At 36.4% G+C, this 21,548-nt stretch overlaps 2 protein-coding genes across 2 annotated transcripts in view; both read right to left on the minus strand.

Moving 5' to 3' along the window:
• The window catches only part of LOC127456285 (ADP-ribosylation factor 4-like), a 12,038-nt gene extending 7,331 nt beyond the window's left edge, over positions 1-4,707 (minus strand). The window contains exons 1-3 of the mRNA XM_051724701.1: positions 4,521-4,707; positions 424-504; positions 1-80 (exon numbers count right to left, since the gene is read on the minus strand). The exon at positions 1-80 is cut by the window's left edge and continues 30 nt beyond it. Coding sequence (XP_051580661.1) covers positions 1-80; positions 424-504; positions 4,521-4,587 — 228 coding nt within the window. The 5' untranslated portion in view covers positions 4,588-4,707. The remainder of the gene's footprint in view (positions 81-423; positions 505-4,520) is intronic.
• Positions 4,708-8,121: 3,414 nt separating this feature from the next.
• LOC127456286 (ADP-ribosylation factor 4-like) lies at positions 8,122-20,737 on the minus strand. Its single transcript, XM_051724702.1, has 6 exons — positions 20,512-20,737; positions 18,642-18,722; positions 16,197-16,306; positions 15,796-15,867; positions 13,386-13,511; positions 8,122-9,398 (listed from the first exon to the last, which is right to left on the minus strand). The coding sequence occupies exons 1-6, from the start codon at positions 20,576-20,578 to the stop codon at positions 9,312-9,314; spliced, it is 543 nt and encodes a 180-aa protein (XP_051580662.1). The 5' UTR covers positions 20,579-20,737; the 3' UTR covers positions 8,122-9,311.
• Between the last annotated feature and the right edge of the window lie 811 nt (positions 20,738-21,548).

Here is a 21,548-nt window from a genome sequence, read left to right on the forward strand (position 1 = left end):
AGGACGGATCTTGTCCTGGCCACCAACATCCCACACGGTGAAGCAGATGTTCTTGTATTCAACGGTCTCTACATTAAAACCTGAACAATAGAAATACTGTGCTCAGAAATGTAGCTAAACTCTGTACAATAGTGTAACTTCTTTGATAGGAAACATTTTACTAGTGTAAGAAAAACCATCAGGCAATCATGGAGACCACACAGATGATGACAGACAGTGGATGTTGACACATAACAGATGGCGACGAAGTGCCACTTCTAGAAATTTCTCCCCAGTGGAGTATGAAACACTCATGTGATGTGTTATACAAGGCAATGACCTCAAACTTAGCATGACTGCATAAAAATGCTATGAGATCATAAAGTCAAACATTAAAAAAAATAGTGTTATGACATTGGATTTAACACAGTCCAATCTTCTCACCTATGGTAGGAATGGTGGTCACAATTTCTCCAAGTTTCAGTTTGTACAATATAGTGGTTTTACCCGCAGCATCCAGTCCCACTGTAAAACAGCAAATACACATGATTAAATTGAGGTGTCTATGCATTTAGAGAATATGGATACAATTATTCACCTCTCTTTAAAACACTGAATAGTTTATGCCTTTGAATGGGCAAGAAAATGAACTACCTGTACACTAAAACTTAAATTACACTGTACTGTGCTAGCAAATAAATAACACAATAGTATACTTGAATGGAAACTTGCACTATACTAAACTAGAATATGTACTACAGCCAAAAGTATATTACGTCATTTATTTATTACATTATATACAGTGCCTTGCAAAAGTATTCAGACCCCTGACCAATTATCTCATATTATTGAATTACAAATGGTGCAATTAAGTTTCATTCTGTTTGATATTTTATTTTAAAACACTGGAACTCAAAATCAATTATTGTTAGGTGACATTGGTTTTATGTTGGGAAATATATATATAAAATAAAAATTATTAAATGAAATATCTTGCTTGCATAAGTATTCAACCCCTGTGCTGTGGAAGCTGCCAGGTTACACCAGTGAACGAATGTGCCCTAACGAGGACACAGTTGCTTTACCATTGGCATCCACCTATGAATCATTAAAGTTGCAATCACATTTTCTGGATAAAAAACCCATTGTTGAAGGATCATTGGTCAGGCTGTGAATCTGAAGGAAAATGAAGACCAAAGAGCATTCCACAAAAGTTAGAGATAAAGTAATAAAAATGCATAGATTAGGGAAAGGGTACAAAATAATATCCAAATGTTTGGATATCCCAGTGAGCACAGTTGGATCAATAATCAGGAAGTGGAAGCTGCACCACCCAGGCACTGCCAAGAAAAGGCTGTCCCTCAAAACTCAGCGCTCTAACAAAAAGGAGACTTGTGAGAGAAGCCACAGAGAGGTCAACAATCACTTTGAAGGAGCTACAGAGTTCAGTGGCGGGGAGTGGCGTAATGGTGCACCAGTCAACCATATCAAGAGCACTGCTTAACACTGGCCTGTATGGGAGGGTGGCAAGAAAGAAGCCGTTACTCAAAAAGTACCATCTGAAAGCACGTCTGGAGTTTGCCTGAAAGCATGTGAGTGACCCAGCTGCGATGTGGTAGAAGGTTTTGTGGTCAGATGAGACCAAGATAGAGCTTTTTGGCCAAAACTCAAAGCGCTATGTGTGGCGCAAACCTGACACTTCCTATGCCTCAAGACACACCGTCCCTACAGTGAAGTATGGTGGTGGCAGCATCATGCTGTGGGGATGCTTCTCATCAGCAGGGACTGGGCATCTTGTTAGAATTGAAGGAAGAATGGATGGAGCAAAATATAGGGAAATACTGCAAGAGAACCTGCTTCAGTCCGCTAAAAATCTGAAGCTTGGGAGGAAATTCACCTTTCAGCATGACAATGATCCCAAGCACAAGGCCAAAGCAACACTGGAGTGGCTCAAGAACAAAAAGATAAATGTCCTACAGTGGCCCAGTCAAAGTCCTGGTCTCAATCCTATTGAGAATCTGTGGCACTATTTGAAAGTTGCAGTCCGCAAGCATCCCCCAACCAACCTGGAGCAAATCTGCTGAGAAGAATGGGCCAAAATCACTTCGTCACTGTGTGCAAGGCTGGTACATATGTACCCCAAAAGACTTAAAGCAGATATTGCAGCAAAAGTTGGCACGACCAAATATTAATATGTGGGGGTTGAATACTTATGCAAGCAAGATATTTCAGTTTTTTATTTTTCATAAAAATATTTCCCGACAAAAAAACAATGTCACCTTACAATAATTGATTTTGAGTTTCAGTGTTTTAAAATAAAATATCAATCAGAATGAAACTTCATTGCACCATTTGTAATTCTGTAATATGAGAGAAGTGGTCAGGGGTCTGAATACTTTTGCAAGGCACTGTATTTTATATAACTATTATATATGCCATCTAGAATAGTTTATTTATTATTTATAATATTTGTTTTTATGCCATATCAGCATCAAAGCCTATTTCCGTGGCAAGATAAAAGCAAACTGTAAACAAACTTCTTATCCTATTTTTTTATTTTAAACATTCAACATCCATTAAATACATTTTTGTATAAAACTGTTGTCTAGTGGCTTTAAAAGCATAAGAGTCCAGTAAAATATGCTTAATAGTCGAAAACTAGAATTGAAATGTAGAGGTAGACCGATATATCGTTTTTACTGATTAATCGGTGCCGAATGTTGTTTTTAGGAACTATCGGTTATCTGCAAAAACCGATAGCAGGAGATAGTTTTTATTTATTTATTTTTTATCCCTTTTTTTATCCCCAACTTGGAATGCCCAATTCCCACTACTTAATAGGTCCTTGTGGTGGTGCGGTTACTCACCTCAATCCGGGTGGCGGAAGACAAGTCTCAGTTGCCTCCGCTTCTGAGACCGTCAATCCGTGCATCTTATCATGTGACTCGTTGTGCATGACACTGCGGAGACTCACAGCATGTGGAGGCTCATGCTACTCTCCACGATCCACGCACAGTTTTCCACACGCCCCATTGAGAGCGAGAACCACTAATCACGACCACGAGGAGGTAACCCCATGTGACTCTAACCTCTCTAGCAACCGGGCCAATTTGGTTGCTTAGGAGGCCTGGCTGGAGTCACTCAGCACATCCTGGATTCGAACTTGCCACTCCAGGGGTGGTAGTCAGCGTCAATACTCGCTGAGCTACCCAGGCCCCTGCTGGAGATAGTTTTTAATTATAATTATTATTATTATTTCTCCGAGTTTCTCCTCCGGAGGATTCTACAGTTAGAATGACTTGTTTCTACAGTATAACAGCGATCACTAGAGGTGAAATAAAAACGATCATTAACACCTCATTGGTCTTAATCTTTCATCACAGACAAAATTCATCCTTATTTTTAACATTACTTCAATGCATAATTTTGTTATTTAGATTAGACTAATCAAGTGTCCTAAATCAAAGCGAGGGCATGCAAAGAAAAATTAGACAACATGGAAATGTATACAATATCCAAAATAAGGGAAAATCCTTCAATCTGGTGAATATATAGGCTATAAAAAGCTTAATTTGATAAATACTTGAATATAGAGCAGAGCCAAGTCTCCGTCATTAAAAAATAAAATTCCCAAAATAAATAAGTACATTCTAGGCAAGTCCAGCACACAAAATCTTAGTTTTTCTGGTTTTTAGTGGGATATTGGTTGTACAATAGTTCATTTTGGGCTCTTGTAGCATCTATGTCTGTGCCTGTCACAGTAAAAAAAAAAAAAAAAAAAAGATTACGATTTTGTATTTATTTTTTTACATTCTATAAATTGTTTTTAAAACTATCGATTAATCAGTTATCGGCCTTTTCCACCACCTTAGTTATTGGTATGGGGAAAATCCACTATCTGTCGACCTCTACTGAAATGTATACAATACCAGAATATATTCTATAGTACACTAGAATTTAAACCATATTTTAATGTAATACAAATTGACACTAAGCTGCACTAGAATAGAAACCTGCACTATACTAAACTAATATAGTAAATAGAGTATATGCTGTATAATATTCATTTTCACCATATAGTTTTTAAACTAGAGCATAAACTATAATTCTAGAATAGAAATGTATACTATACAATTCTAAAATCTATTCTACACTACTATAGAGTCTAAATTATATTGTGTAATGGTATAAAATGAAGTAAGAAATACCATACTACTTAATTACACTATACTAAAATATATGGACCATTTTACCAGATTATAATGTAAAAAGACATCAAGCTATAGGCTACCATGCTACATATAATAAACTACACTATACTAGAATATATGATACCAAATTATATTGTATAGTTTCCTAGAATATCAACTTTAAATTACAATGTCGTACATTCATCCATTCAGGGCTTGAGGGAAATGCTCCCTTGTTATATTCTGTGTCTGCAATTGAAAAAATGCTTTAACAGAAAGCAGGTCATTAATTCGTTTCTGATGAAATGAGTGATGAGTGTTGTGAAAGCATGAGATTCAGCTCTCACTCACCCATGAGAATTCTCATCTGTTTCTTTCCGAACAGCCTGCTGAACAGCGACGAGATGGTCAGTCCCATGATGAAGCAGTAAAATCACCTAAAACTGCGCAATTAATAAAAAGGTTTAAAGTTTGTGTCGGTGTGAAATTCGTCGGAGTGTCAGGAAACAGTAACGATTCTGCGCTTGCGCAATGCCACGTCACGGCCGCCGTGGAATATATGACGTCACTTCTGGTGATGGGCTTTTAACGCACAGATTTTTATTAGAACATCACTAGCAAACTGTTTCAACCCTTTTGCGTCAATTTAAAAAAGATACTCAGAGGTCCTTAGAGGACAAATTGTCCAAGTCAAAAAACTGCCATAATAATATTATATAGGCCTATTCATTTTATTTTTGAATACAATTATTTTCCATATAATAAATGCTAAGAGGAATGTATTATTTTTATTATTATTATTATTATTATTATTATTATTTTGGGATTATCACGGTCTGGGATGTGTCAACGATAGCAACAACATTGATTTTGATGCATTAATTATTATTATTATTATTATTATTATTATTTTTTGTGCAGTCTCAGATTAAAAAATAAATAAATAAATAATTCACACTCAGGACCTTAGAGGACAAAAATGTCCATGTCAAAAAAACTGCCATAAAAATGACTTAGATTTTTTAACCAACATCAGTCCTGATCATAACTACCAAATATTCATTCATTTTCAGGATTTTAACTCTATAAATGCCAGTTTGTTTACATAATGCCACTGTTGTTTTTACACACACACACACACACACACACACACATTTCTCAATACACACATATTAAGCACATTCTGACATCCATACCAACACACACACAATTTTAGCTGCATCATTAATTAAATTGTCCTGCAGTGCTCTATAATACTGCAAACAGAAAATAGGGGAAAAGCTTGTATTTGCTCCATAGGCTAAACATGAGAAAAATGGCGCCATCTGGTGGAAAATATTAAACATTTAAATTTTGAAGCCAGGGCTCCGGAATGAAAGCATAATATCATAGAATTCATGATTTTATGCTTTAATGGCACTGGGATCAAATATTGCAGTTTTAGTGGGTTTCAATGGGGACATTTTTGTCCTAAAGGTCCTGAGTGTAACTATTTTGTTTACACAGTGTATTATAGATGTATTATAGGAACTGAGGTTGAAATATCAAAATTCCCCAAAAAATACACACCGTTGGCATTAACACAGCCAAAATGATCGAAAAAACTAAAATGAAAAAGACAAAAATGTCCCAAAGGTCACACAAGGGTTAAAAAATAATTAAATTGTTGTTGTTGTTATGTTTCGCCAGCCTGTTTCATTATTCCATTGCCATGTTTTCATTAAGTAAATAACCTGAATTGCTGCAATAATTACTCAGTTTACATCGTCTTTGGATCATGTCCATGAGGGTCTAAATAAAGCGCAACTTTATCTTTCAAATGAAGTGCAATTTCAGCAGTTTGTAAAATCAATCTAGAAAAATTTGAACTGTAGGAGAGTACCAAAATTTATGTTGTAATGTATCTGGGCTGTTCTTACAAAATACACAGTTTTCATCCTCTTATAATTCTGTGAAACACAAAATATTTCACAGGATAGATATGAGCAATTTTATATACCATATAATTCAGTATTAAAACCTAGAAGTCACTATAACCTGGTGGTGAGTGATTATTTAATAAAAATAAAAAAATCGATTTAAGGCTATATATTTTACAAAATGCCAGAGAGCTAATTTATTATTGTGCAAATGTAAAGTAAAAGTAATAATGAAGTAATAGTAAGACTCTGTTGTGTCATTATTAATGTCATTTCTTTGAATTACAAAACTATATTTTTCCATGTACGCTCACATAAAATACAAACATATTTAAGATTTCTCGTGTGTGTGTGTGTTTGTTTAAAGACACTCTTGGTGGCTTCATACACTCAAAAAATTATTTTTGCTGCTTGTTCAGTTTACTTAAAGGTGCATTCAGTAAATTTTGCTTGTGTCATCTAGGACTTGCAGTGACACCTAGTGGCCTGGACGCAGCATCATTCAAAATCAAGTTTTCAGACACAGATGCCATTTTAAACATTTACTATTCACAGTCAGCCATGATTAATTTAAAAATGAAAGTGTCAAAAAACAGGGTGGTTACTGAGATTAAGTGAGTAGTATTTGACTGGTCATGTGATCTCATCATGGCAGCCCCCATGATCGGACCCTCTCCATGTAGAATAAAGAAGCTTTTATAAGGTTACTGATATGACTGGATTCTTAATTTCATGTGAGCGCTCATGATTTTATATATATGTTTAAAAATTACAATTCATTTCTTTAGGAGTAAAATGTTTTTTTTTTTTAATGTGGAAAAAATGAGTGAGTGCGCCTTTAATTAAAATAAACTAAAGCAACACAATTCTAGAACAATTTGTCACTTGATTTGAACTTGATTTCATTGCATTCTATGCATTTAAATTTGTAAAATGGAAGTTTATTTAATCCAGTTGAGTTGGGACTACATGAATACTTTTTGTGGTGTAATTGTAGCATTGACGAAACTGGGCAGAGGATTTCCATTTCCCAGCATGCTTGACATAGGACACAATAGGAAGTGTGAATGTTACAATTAAGTGTTATGTGTTTTTGATGAACATAAAGGGGGATACTTGTAAGAGATTAATGTTTTATGTTGAGATTTAGAGGAGTTGCCATTATGGTGAAGAGTGGAGTTTGAGCTAACAATAAGGACAGGTGAATGTTGCACAAGAATAGGAAATGCGGTGCTAACCATAGCAAAGTTACTAAACTGCACACTGTAGAGCTTCCAACCAGCATGTATTTAGCATGCTAACATTAACTAGTTAGTACATAATGAACTAAGAGATCTGAGTTACATTGACACATCTAATTTAGTTGGGTTTCCCCAATTCAAATAGATTCTTTCTACACAAAATATTTGTGTTGAGATTACATACTAATTTTAAGTTAAGGAAACTCATTTCAAACACGTAGAACCACTGATAAAAACAATTCAGCCAAAGAGCTATTTTTTAACAGTTAAGTGTAACTGTTTTGAAAATGACTGTTAATGTTGCTATAGGCAATCCTTTATAAATTCACTTGTTATAAACATGCTCTATGTATGTGTCTGAGCTGAAACTCCCTTCATCTTGGGAAATCAATTGGTTTTAAACCTGCATTTTAAACATACATATATATATAATTTTTTGTGAAGGGGACTTCTAAGACTTTGGTATTCGAATGTATACTATACACTGAAACATAAACATAAATGCAGCCTCACAGCATAAGTGCAAATTAAAATGCAAATTTAAAAGCTAATTTAAATAAATTCAAATGCATTTCTGAACTTTGTCAGGATATTTGAAATGCTATAAGGGCATCAAATGTAGGCGATATACTGTGTAATTTCAGAGACAGTTTGCATGGAGAATTGCAATAATGCATACTTGGGAATGATTTTTTTTTTTTAGAAAGGCAAATCTTGCCAGTGTAAATCAATAAACCCTATCAGCATATTGATCAGGTCCAATGCAACAACAAAAAAAATGTAAGCAGTCGGTTTTGTTTTTATCAGATCTTTATTCTCACAGGGGTGGACCTTGTGGCACAGTTCGAGCAAAGGTAGGGCATATGCCAGCATGGGTAAATGTAGAAGATCAGAACAGCCCTTTTCCTGCTCACCTTGACAGGAAAAAGGACCTTATTGGGTTACTGGAGTGTCCATAAAAATTCTTACCCAATGCACCCAGACCAAGGTGCCAACATACATGCATCTTCTCAACAAGTATGAAGCAGATTGGAGCTGCATTGTTCAGAATTCAGGGCTTTTTTGGAACAGTTCGTCCCTTTCCAACCCCAAACATGTAATGACATCACACCTCAGAAAATTCCAAGCAAGGTACTCTGATCTGTTCAAATGCTTTCAAATAAAACATCTACTTACACGCTGTTCAATGGAGGTATTTTACACCACAGGAGGCTAGACGTCAGTGTGTTCAACATTTAAATGATTCCATATTGCTGTCGATACTTCATGTACCATTTTGTTTCCAACATCTCAAAGAATCTGTTGGTGGCAAAGTCCCTGAAATAAACCTTTTGCAACATAAAGGGATAGTTCACCAAAAATAAACAAATTCGGTCATCATTTACTCATACAGGAAACTTGGTTTGGAACAACATGAGGGTGACAAAATGAGGGCAGAATTTTCATTTTTGATGCGAACTATCCCTTTAAGAGCCTTTTGCAACATAAGTTAATGTGTAGCTTTGCAAAACAACCAACTAGAGTAAAATTAACTGCCATGAAATGGAATGTTTAAAGAACAGCGGGTCCTGTGACCCGGAAGAGTCCGGTTAGGCAGCGCTGCAACAGGGATCTCAAGGTAAGCGTAGCAGTTACTCGGTCTTAAACTACTCCAAACTTGCATGAGAGTGTCCCGTCCCAAACCTTCTCTCTCTTGTGCCATAATGCTCTCACAGTTATCAAGTAAACGTGCAATTTAAGCATTATCTTACGGTCATAGAAAAACAATCAAGATTTATAAGGGGGGGAAATTAAAAGGACAGTAGGAATACAGCATAGAAAAAGACAGATAGATTAGACATGATGCTGAACACTTGATAGCTCCTCCACACCTGTACATCCCAAACACACATACACACAAGTTCTTGAGGACAGAGTCTATAAGCTGATACCCTCTGTCTTTCTAAAGTTCACACACATCTCTCCGCCACCCGGCCTGCGCACTAGTGTTTGGAGAGCTCGTTTGATAACCAGTCCAGTCCTTCATAGAGTCCAGTGCCTTGTGTAGCACAGGTTGCTTGAACATACCACTGTAGAGAAAAGACAAAGCGACATTAAACAAGAATATTCCGATATTAATCAGAATTTGGTCATATTCTGATTAAGCAAGTGCCATGTAAATGCATTAACCTGATTGCCGTAACCAGATTAAACTAATATTATGGTTTTCAGAAATCTGAGTAAGACAGCTGGTGTATACCTGTATTAGTCAGAATTTTAGGTCATTAAACACCTTATTCAGAATATCCACCATAACTGAATGTTCATTTATATCTATGTATTTAATTCTGTGTTCTATTAAAAGCAGACCAGTGTCAGAAAATAACTTTTCCATTAAAGGACAATATTTGAATTGATTTTGGGCATATGTTTTCCCATCATATATATATATATATGATTAATCTATTTATTAATATAAATTCTTAAAGGAAAATTCCAGGTTCAATACTATGGGAGGACAAAACCTACAAAAATTATAAATAAATACACAAATATTTGTATAAATAAGAAATCCATATATTTGTGCATAAATGTGCGAGGAGATTTACAAATAATATATATATATATTTTTTTTAAATGCACCCATTAATGCAAAATAATACAATATAAAATGGTCGGGGAAATACAAAAATGTTAAATGGAAATGTTTAATTGAAAGTTGATTTTTAATTCTATACAGTGCATCCGGAAAGTATTCACAGCGCTTCACTTTTTCCACATTTTGTTATGTTACAGCCTTATTCCAAAATGGATTAAATTCATTATTTTCCTCAAAATTCTACAAACAATACCCCATAATGACAACATGAAAGAAGTTTGTTTGAAATCTTTGCAAATTTATTAAAAATAAAAAAAACGGAAGAAAAAGAATCACGTACATAAGTATTCACAGCCTTTGCCATGACACTCAAAATTGAGCTCAGGTGCATCCTGTTTCCACTGATCATCCTTGAGATGTTTCTACAACTTGATTGGAGTCCACCTGTGATAAATTCAGTTGATTGGACATGATTTGGAAAGGCACACACCTGTCTATATAAGGTCCCACAGTTAACAGTGCATGTCAGAGCACAAACCAAGCCATGAAGTCCAAGGAATTGTCTGTAGACCTCCGAGACAGGATTGTATTGAGGCACAGATCTGGGGAAGGGTACAGAAAAATTTCTGCAGCATTGAAGGTCCCAATGAGCACAGTGGCCTCCATCATCCGTAAATGGAAGAAGTTTGGAACCACCAGGACTCAGAAGGGCCTTAGTCAGGGAGGTGACCAAGAACCCGATGGTCACTCTGACAGAGCTCCAGCATTTCTCTGTGGAGAGAGGAGTACCTTCCAGAAGAACAACCATCTCTGCAGCACTCCACCAATCAGACCTGTATGGTAGAGTGGCCAGATGGAAGCCACTCCTCAGTAAATGGCACATGACAGCCTGCCTGGAGGACTCTCAGACCATGAGAAACAAAGATTGAACTCTTTGGCCTGAATGGCAAGCGTCATGTCTAGAGGAAACCAGGCACCGCTTATCATCTGGCCAATACCATCCCTACAGTGAAGCATGGTGGTGGCAGCATCATGCTGTGGGGATGTTTTTCAGTGGCAGGAACTGGGAGACTAGTCAGGATCGAGGGAAAGATGAATGCAGCAATGTACAGAGACATCCTTGATGAAAACCTGCTCCAGAGCACTCTGGACCTCAGACTGGGGCGAAGGTTCATCTTCCAACAGGACAACGACCCTGAGCACACAGCCAAGATAACAAAGGAGTGGCTCAGGGACAACTCTGTGAATGTCCTTGAGTGGCCTAGCCAGAGCCCAGACTTGAACCCGATTGAACATCTCTGGAGAGATCTGAAAATGGCTGTGCACTGACGCTCCCCATACAACCTGATGGAGCTTGAGAGGTCCTGCAAAGAAGAATGGGAGAAACTGCCCCAAAATAGGTGTGCCAAGCTTGTAGCATCATACTCAAAAAGACTTGAGGCTGTAATTGGTGCCAAAAGGTGCTTCAACAAAGTATTGAGCAAAGGCTGTGAATACTTATGTACATGTGATTTTTTTTCCATTTTTTATTTTTAATAAATTTGCAAAGATTTCAAACAAACTTCTTTCACATTGTCATTATGGGGTATTGTTTGTAGAATTTTGAGGAAAATAATGAATTTAATCCATTTTGGAATAAGGCTGTAACATAACAAAATGTGGAAAAAGTGAAGCGCTGTGAATACTTTCCGGAAGCACTATTTCTTTTTTTTTTATCCCCTTTTCAATATGGAATGCCCAATTCCCACTACTTAGTAGGTCCTCGTGGTGGCACAGTTACTCGCTTCAATCCGGGTGGCGGAGGACAAGTTTCAATTGCCTCCGCTTCTGAGACCGTCAATCCGCGCATCTTACCACATGGCTCGTTGTGCATGACACCGCGGAGACTCACAGCATGTGGAGGCTCATGCTACTCTCTGCGATCCACGCACAACTTACCACGCGCCCCATTGAGAGCGAGAGTCACTTAATCGCGACCACGAGGAGGTTACCCCATGTGACTCTACCCTCCCTAGCAACTGGGCCAATTTGGTTGCTTAGGAGACCTGGCTGGAGTCACTCAGCACACTCTGGAATCGAACTCGCAACTGCAGGGGTGGTAGTCAGCGTCAATACTCGCTGAGCTACCCAGGCCCCAATTCTATATTTCTTTAATCATTCATTTATTTCTGTATTTATTTTTCCTTCGTGCAACATGCCAATGAGAGGATGTCAAACAAACATCAGTAGGCGGACATTATGACACCACTGGCTGATCATTGTAAAAGTGCTTCGCTTGACTATGACATTAATAAGGACAATACCAAATTTTTACAATCAATCAATTAAAAGTTTAGCAAAGGATCTCGCTTTTACGATTTTCCAAACTATTCGCTGCCTCGCGGAGCAACTCTGCCATCGACCTTCTCTTCATCATTGTGAGACTGCAAACTCCCACCAAAAAAAATCGCTGCACCTGGTATCGATAGTTTGACTGTGATATCTGAACAGCTGTTGACATCCTCTCATTAGCATGTTGCGCAAAGGAAATATAAATACGGAACAGCATACAGAAATAAATGAATGATTAAAGAAATATAGAAATGTTAAATAAAAAGCAACTTTCTATTTTGCATTACCTTTAACAATTTGTATTTCCCCAACCATTTATTTATTTTTTTATATTGTATTACTTTTGCATTGATTGGTGCATTTATTTGTCCTCGGACATTTAATTATTTATATATTTATTTACGAATGAATATACAGATTTATTTATTTGTGTACTTATTTATTGTTTTTGCAGGTTTTGTCCTCAATACAATTCAAGTTAAGCTCAATTGACACCATTTGTGGCATAATACCGATTACCACAATTTTATTTAGACTTGCCCATCCTTTAAAAAAAAAAGAAAAACAAAAGGCAAAAATCTGGGTTCCAGTGAGGCACTTACAATGGAAGTGAATGGGGCCAAACGTTCAAATACTCACTGTTTCAAAAGTATAGCGACAAGACGTAAACAATGCGTGTTAAAATTATTTTAGTGTGATAAAATCGCTTACTAACCTTTTCTATGTGAAGTAATATCCAATTTTACAACTCTGTTGCCGTAATGATATCATGTCAACAAACCCTAAAACGACTGTAAAAATGACCATTTAACAACTTTACAGCTCAAATAATACAGGAGTTTAACAGAAGAATTAATGTAAGTGCTTTTATAAAATTATAAGCTGCCTTTAAAACTTCCAAAAATTGCAAGTGCCTCAATGTAACCTCCATTTTTGCTTTTTTAAAAAAAAGGAGGGACGAGTGCAAGTCTAAATAATTTTTGGTGGTAATCAGTAGTATGCCACAAATGCTGTCGATTCACTTCATTTCTGACCTAGTTTTAAAACATCAAAAGAAACGTCATGGCCCAAACTAAAATATGATGTGCATGTAAACGTGGTCAGTGTTTAAGTGCATGTTGGATTCATTCAAGCAGTGTGCATGTACCGTTCTGCTGCGTAGACTCTGCAGACCCAGTTTGTCTGTGAGCTCACTGACAGCCATGGCGTTAGGCAGATCCTGTTTGTTAGCGAAAACCAGCAACACGGCGTCCCTCAGTTCATCTTCCTGTAACTGCATAGACAAAAGAAGCAACAGTCATGAGGCTGGGATAACTGAAAAACAATATTGTGATTTTAGGTCATATTTATACATTATAAAGCTCAGCAAAAAGGACTTTTGAAGAGTTTTGGCCAGATGATGCAACCGTGATCAGACCTGCGTTAGTGCTGCGTTGTCACTAAATCTTAAATTCGTTGATCTTTTACATGCGTTTTAAGGCTTGCAATTAAAACATTAGATTTGTAGTTTTTATCTAGCTGGCTAACATAGATGATGTTTTATGGAAATTGCAAGAATTATTTAAGAGTCTTGGAAGCATCAATTAGAATGGTTTAAAAAAATAATAATGTTTTCATAATTTCCACACTTTTTGACCAATGAAATTCCAAGAGTTATTTTTATGCCATTTTTTTTTCTAAATCAAAAGTGCGTTTTTGAACTTATAGCTGTCATGCAGTTATATAATATAAATCACAAAAATCTAACCTTTAATTGAAGTAAAACAATTGAAACAGGGGAAACATCTCATTATTAAATAAATATATTTCTCCAAAACACATTGGCCATAATTATTGGCACCGCTGTATTCAATACTTTCTGCAACCTCCCTTTGCCAAGATAACAGCTCTGAGTCTTCTCATATAATGCCTAATGAGGTGGGAGAACACATGGCAAGTGATCTGAGATCATTCCTCCATACAGAATCTCTCCAGATCCTTCCAATTCAGAGGTCCACGCTGGTGGACTCTCCTCTTTAGTTCACCACACAGGTTTTCTATGGGATTCAGGTAAAGGGACTGGGATGGCCATGGCAGAACCTTCATTTTGTGGTCAGTGAACAATTTTTGTGTTGATTTTTATATGTGTTTTGGATCATTCTCCTGCTGGAAGATCCAACCAGTGCCCATTTTAAGCTTTCTGGCAGAGGCAGCCAGGTTTTGATTTAGTATCTGTTGGTATATGATAGAGTCCATGATGCCATGTATCCAAACAAGATGTCCAGGACCTCTGGCAGAAGAACATCCCCACAACGTTAAAGATCCAGCACCATATTTAACCATGCGGGCATTGGGTACTACTTCATCTCTGTGTGCGCCAATCCCATCTCTGGTGTTTGCTGCCAATAAGCTCTTTTTTTTTTGTTTCATCTGACCATAGAACCCAGTTGCTTTTCCAGTAGTGTCTGACAAACTGAAGATGCTCGAGTTTGTTGTTGGATGAGAGCAGATGCTTTTTTTCTTGAAACCATCCCAAACAACTTGTGGTGATGTAGGTGACGTCTGATTGTAGTTTTTGAGACTTTCTGACCCCAAAACCCAACTAATTTCTGCAATTCTCCTGCTGTGATCCTTGGAGATTCTTTGGCCACTTGAACCATCCTCCTCACCATGCATGGAGACAATATAGACACACATCCTTTTCCAGGTTGATTCTTAAGATCTCCAGTTGATTGGAACATGTTAATTATTGCCCTGATGGTGGAAATGGGCATTTTCAATGCTTTGGCTATTTTCTTACAGCCACTTCCCATTTTGTGAAGCTCAACAACCTTTTGCCGCACATCAGAAATTGATTCTTTAGTCTAACCCACTGAGATTGATGATTAAAGGAATTTGGCCTGTGTGTTACCTCTTATTTATACCCCTGTGAAACAGGAAGTAATGGATGAACAATTTCATGATCCTAGTCACCCAAGTGCACTAAAGTTTTAAGAATTTCTAGGGGTGCCAATAATTGTGGCCAATGTGTTTTGGAGAAAAATATGTATTTAATAATGAGATATTTCCCCTCTTTCAATTGTTTTACTTCAATTAAAGGTTAGATTTTTGTGAATTTTTTGAATGAAAGATCAAAAGGATAAACAATTCAGATTTCTTTTCTCACAGCCTTCTTTGCTAATATTTACCAAGGGTGCCAATATTTTTGGCCACCAATGTACATTATAAAAAAGGACATTGGTGGGGCCAGTGAAAATGAACGCCATCATTGCAGGAAGAAAAACCCCTTATTGTTAAGCCCTGCATTATACCTAACCTAATAAATCAAGCAGTATTATTCAAAGCAATTGATGGCATTGTTGATGATGGATTGACAAAGTACATGAACTTAAAAGAAGATTAAATATAAGATTAAATCACCAATCATTTATACGCAAATGTAAATATACAATGTAACCTGATCTCAAATCAGGTAAGTGTAAAAGGTGGTGAAAGGCTCTTGAAAGTAATAAACACATTACTATGTATATGTAATATTTAAAGCTTAACATCAATGCGGATGACAAGGCAATTCTTACCATTTTAGCAAGCTCCTCTGCAGATTCTGCCACTCTCTCTCTGTCATTACTGTCCACCACAAAGATCAAACCCTGAGAATAGACAGAACGATCATTGTTCTGCAGCTAAAAATGATCACTAATTTTATAATTAGTATTTTTCAAAATAACAGCTTTATTTAAAGGCAATGTTTGTGAGATGCCTTAAGTAACCAATTAACAGGTACATCAAGGTTTAATCAACTGGAGACTATTTTGCATTTAAAAAGGCAAATAAGACCAGGAAGCTCAAGGGGTATGGTGCTTGTAACTAAACTATTGTAAGATGCTTTGGACAAAACCATTTATAAATACCACATTGTAACTGAGTCACTATAGCACAACACCTTTACCCGTTAATTGTACCTATATCAAGATCCTACCTGGGTGTTCTGAAAATAGTGTCTCCAGAGAGGACGGATCTTGTCCTGGCCGCCGACATCCCACACGGTGAAGCAGATGTTCTTGTATTCAACGGTCTCTACATTAAAACCTGTTCAGAAAACAGCAACAAGACTTTCAAGGGACATCATAACATCAAAATAAATTCCCTAGGTTATGAGATTAGTAGAGGTAGACCGATATATCGGTTTTACCGATTAATCGGCGCCGATAGTTGCTTTTTGGAACATATGTCGATAGTTGCCGATAGTTTCTTCGTCATTTCAAAATAAGAGTCCCCGGTGTGTTTCGGGCTTGTTTATACTTAAAAGTCTGGTGTTATGCACCAAACTAGTTGAAAACAAAAAAAAATAATGCATCTGGGATTTTATTCATGTAGGACTCTTTGTCTTTGCCGGTATCCTGAAAATATATGCCATATTCACATCGTTTTAGGGTTGGGGTAGGGTTAGGGCTTAGTACAGCCTCACACCATATCACATTATCTGATAGTTATGGTGGTAGCACATCCTGATAGGTATTATCTGCCTGACAAGATGTGCTACCTAGGTTTTTAACACATTTCATGATGTTGTAGTACATACAACAGGTTCTCCCGTGCCTCCCGACATGTGCTACCCATGTTTTAACTTTATATATATCACTGTTTTTACTGCTGGTAGCACATCTTGAGCAGGCAGCACAGACTGTCAGAACACCAGCCATAGTAAAGAAAGATTTTTTTTGTTTTTGACATTCTATATATAAATTTTAAAAGCTATCGGCAGAATAATCGGTTATCAGCCTTTCCCACCACCTTAGTTATCGTATCGGCAAAATCCACTACCTGTCGACCTCAAGAGATTAGTGTTAGAATGATGTATCAGATATTCTGACTCTATCGGGATCAGCCAGGCATATTAATTGGCTATGATAATAGTAATATATCAGCTCAATATATTGGTTAGGGCTGAAACGATTAGTCGACGTTATAGACAATGGCGACAATAAAAAAAATGTAGACAAATTTTCATTGTCGAATAGTCGTTTGATGTCATTTAACGTAACATAAGATCACATTAAACTCTAATGATGATGCGTGAGAGCAGCACTGCAGTTCACACCTGACTGAGGAGAGGAAGAATTACACAGCTCACAGTCCAGATGCTCTCTAAACTTTGCGATCTACATCACCTGAAGCTGTGAAAGTATGAGGGAATTGTAATGCAAAAATACAACATAAGTAAATACAGAAGCAACTCTCGTTGTGGACCCAGAGCTGCCGCTCCGCTGAAGCAAAACTTGTGTCGAGCACCTTTAAATGACTTTAAAGCGCTTGCTGCAGCTAGATTATAACGTGATGGCTCGTGACTTATTGAATCATAATATATGTGTCACTGTGCATTTCTTATCGTGAAGAAAATTGGCAATACGCAGCTTGAGAGAGAGTTTGTTTTTTTGTGAGTTAAAGATGGATTGAAGTGAACAAAGGTGAGGGAGGGTAGTCTTCACCCCATTATACACTGCAACAAAATACATTTTTGATTTGTTTTTGTTTTGGCATGTTTTCCAATATAAATATCTAAAACTCCATTAAAACAATGTGCATTTACTTTAGCAGCTATACTGCTTGTTGAATATAATATTAAAAATACAAATATTTTAAAATATCTAAAAATCCTTTATAAAAAGATGCATTGACCCGAGAAGCAGCAGATAAGATATTTAGACTTGCTTTTAGAGAATAGATCTTGAATATAAGTATATTTTGTCTTTACTGCACTCGCAGAAGTATAACCAAGTGAAAAATTATATTTAAGATACATTCTCTTAAAGCATGTCTAAATATCTCATATGTTGCTTCTCAAGTAAATGTATCTTGTTTTAAGGATTTTTAGACAGTTTTAAATGGAAAACAAGACAAAAACACTTGATAACAATGGGATTTTTTGCAGTGAATTTCTTTACTGAATTAAACTTATAAGTATTTTTTCCCTTTAATTCAGTGAATGTCATTTAGAAGTATTTTTAAAAGATGATTGTGTCCTCTTTATTATTAGCAAGCACGTTTAATACAATTAAGTCAGGGCACAAGCTGAATAATCGGTTAAGAGCTAATGATTAATCATTGCAATAATCGCCAAATAGTCGAATAATCGTTCGTTGCAGCCCAAATATTGGTAATAAAATAAAGGTTGACCAAATTATGCGCTATACCATATACACTTTGGGCTTTGTAAAAATATAAAAAACCCAAACACTTGTTAACAAGTCAAAATAAAGACAATGCTGTGACATTTGACACTGACCAGACTCTACAAAACTAATTCACAAATATCTGATCACGTGTAAGGTTCTAATCATGAGCTACTTCTGTAATAAATCAATAAAAACACTAACATTTCATTGTAAATGGAGAACAATCAATAATGCTGGTGTAATCTCACCTATGGTAGGAATAGTGGTGACAATCTCTCCCAGCTTTAGCTTGTACAGTATTGTAGTTTTACCTGCAGCATCCAAACCCACTGAAAAATCAAATCACAAGACATGAAACCTTAGCTGTCAAATATATCTCAATATTGCGGTTTTATTTTTGATTCTATCTATTCATACAGTTGAAGTCAGAAGTTTATATGCATCTTAGTCAAATACATTTAAACTCAGTTTTTCACAATTCCTGACATTTAATCGTAGAAAACATTCCCTGTCTGATTAATAGTAGAGAAAATTTATTTCAGCTTTCATTTCTTTCATCACATTCCCAGTGGGTCAGAAGTTTACATACACTTTGTTAGTATATGGTGGCATTGCCTTTAAATTGTTTAACTTGGGTCAAATGTTTTGGGTGGCCTTCCACAAGCTTCTCACAATAAGTTGCTGGAATTTTGGAGTTCTGCCCACAAATTTTCTATCGGATTGAGGCCAGGGCTTTGTGATGATCACTCCAATACCTTGACTTTGTTGTCCTTAAGCCATTTTGCCACAACTTTGGAGGTATACTTGGGGTCATTGTCCATTTGGAAGACCCATTTGCGACCGAGCTTTAACTTCTCAACATCTTGAGATGTTGCTTCAATATATCTGTATAATTTTCCTTCCTCATGATGCCATCTATTTTGTTTAGTGCACCAGTCCCTCCTGCAGCAAAGCACCCCCACAACATGATGCTGCCACCCCCATGCTTCACAGTTGGGATGGTGTTCTTCGGCTTCCAAGACACACCCTTTTTCCTCCAAACATAACGATGATCATTGTTGCCAAACAGTTAAATTTTTGTTTCATCAGACCAGTGTACATTTCTCCAAAAAGTAAGATCTTTGTCCCCATGTGCACTTGCAAACTGTAGTCTGACTTTTTTATGGTGGTTTTGGAACAGAGGTTTCTTCCTTGCTAAGCAGCCTTTCAGGTTATGTCAATATAGGACTCGTTTTACTGTGGATATAGATACTTGTCTAGCTGTTTCCTCCAGCATCTTCACAAGGTCCTTTGCTGTTGGTCTGGGATTGATTTGTACTTTTCGCATCAAACTACGTTCATCTCTAGGAGACAGAATGCGTATGATGGCTGCGGGGTCCCATGCTGTTTATACTTGCGTACTATTGTTTGCACAGATGAACGTGGTACCTTCAGGCATTTGTAAATTGCTCCCAAGGATGAACCAGACTTGTGGAGGTCCACAAATTTTTTTCTGAGGTCTTGGCTGATTTCTTTTGATTTTCCCATGATGTCAAGCAAAGACGCACAGAGTTTGAAGGTAGGCCTTAAAATACATCCACAAGTACACCTCCCATTCAGTACACCTCCTATCAGAAGCTAATTGGCTAATTGTCTAAAGGCATGACATAATTTTCTGGAATTTTCCAAGCTGCTTAAAGGCACAGTTAACTTAGTGTATGTAAACTTCTGACCCACTGGAATTGTGATATAGTCAATTAAAAGTGAAACAATCTGTCTGTAAACAACTGTTGGAAAAATGACTCGTGTCATGCACAAAGTAGATGTCCTAAACGACTTGCGAAAACTATAGTTTGTTAATATGAAATCTGTGGAGTGGTTAAAAAATTAGTTTTAATGACTTCAACCTAAGTGTATGTAAACTTCTGATTTCAACTGTATAAGCTATCCCAGAAGCTAGCATGCTAACATTAGCCACTATATCCAATATATTTCAGATGAACTATTTGGCTTCAATGTGGATATGATTAAAAAGCCATGATTACTTTAAAGACTACAGTCCATATCTTCTAAAACTAATGTATTTATCACATAAATATATCAGAAATACAGAGTCGAATGTCCTTCCAACACACTCACCCATCAGTATTCTCATCTGTTTCTTGCCAAAAAGCCTCCCAAAGAGCGACGAGATCGTGAGTCCCATGATGTTTTAAAAGAAGGACTTTAACTGTATCGATAACCGAAACAATAAAGCAAATGTGATATTGTTTAAAATGAATATTCGGTCTCTTTGTGCTCGGTGTGTCTCGCCGGGTGCTTGACGCGTTGCCACGTAAGAAGAGGAGCCACCGTGGAAGTCTTGACGTCACTTCCTGGTCCAAGCCGACTCGGGGTAGTGATGTCATAATTATTCATGACTTCCTACTTTTGTGGTAACGCCCACTCTTAGCCTACAACGCTTTTTTAAACAAAAACAAAGACAAAATGCTAAATAAATAAAAACAACAGTGTGCCAGAATAATAATTAGATCAAAGAGTACACTACATTAAATTAAATAAAACAACAGCTTTTTGTATTGAATGTCTTTATGTCTTTAATGAGTTATAATTTTGTTTTAACCTTTCAACAGTCAATGCAAAATAACATTTATACATTACAAATCTTTAACCCAACCCCTTTAATAATTATTTACTTCTGATAACTTTAATAATTATTTATAATGAATATATCTATATTTTTTTATGTATTTAATGTATTTAATTATTAACGACATAAGTAACTGTAATTGCACTGACCAAACTGTTGCTGTAAATCCCTGGTCAAACTGTAGAGGACACTGTATACATTTTTGACTTATGCATGCATATATAGCTTCAAAAAAAGTGTGCATTTCATTATTGCATTATTATTATAATTGTTATAATTATTATTATCATCGTACAAACTGTTGCTGTAAATCCTTAGTCAAACAGTAGAGGACACTGCATACAAATTTTAGTGGAGTGTACATTAAATAGTAGATTACATAAGAACACAAAAAGAACTGTTGAGTCTTTCTGTGGCTGTTAAGCTTAATCGTGCATTTGTACAATGATAATAATAATTATAACAATAATAATAATAATGCAATAATGAAATGCATACTTTTTGAAGCTATATATCCAAGCATAAG

This window comes from Myxocyprinus asiaticus, chromosome 18 (assembly GCF_019703515.2).
Source record: "Myxocyprinus asiaticus isolate MX2 ecotype Aquarium Trade chromosome 18, UBuf_Myxa_2, whole genome shotgun sequence".
In the NCBI taxonomy this organism is placed as follows: Eukaryota; Metazoa; Chordata; class Actinopteri; order Cypriniformes; family Catostomidae; genus Myxocyprinus; species Myxocyprinus asiaticus.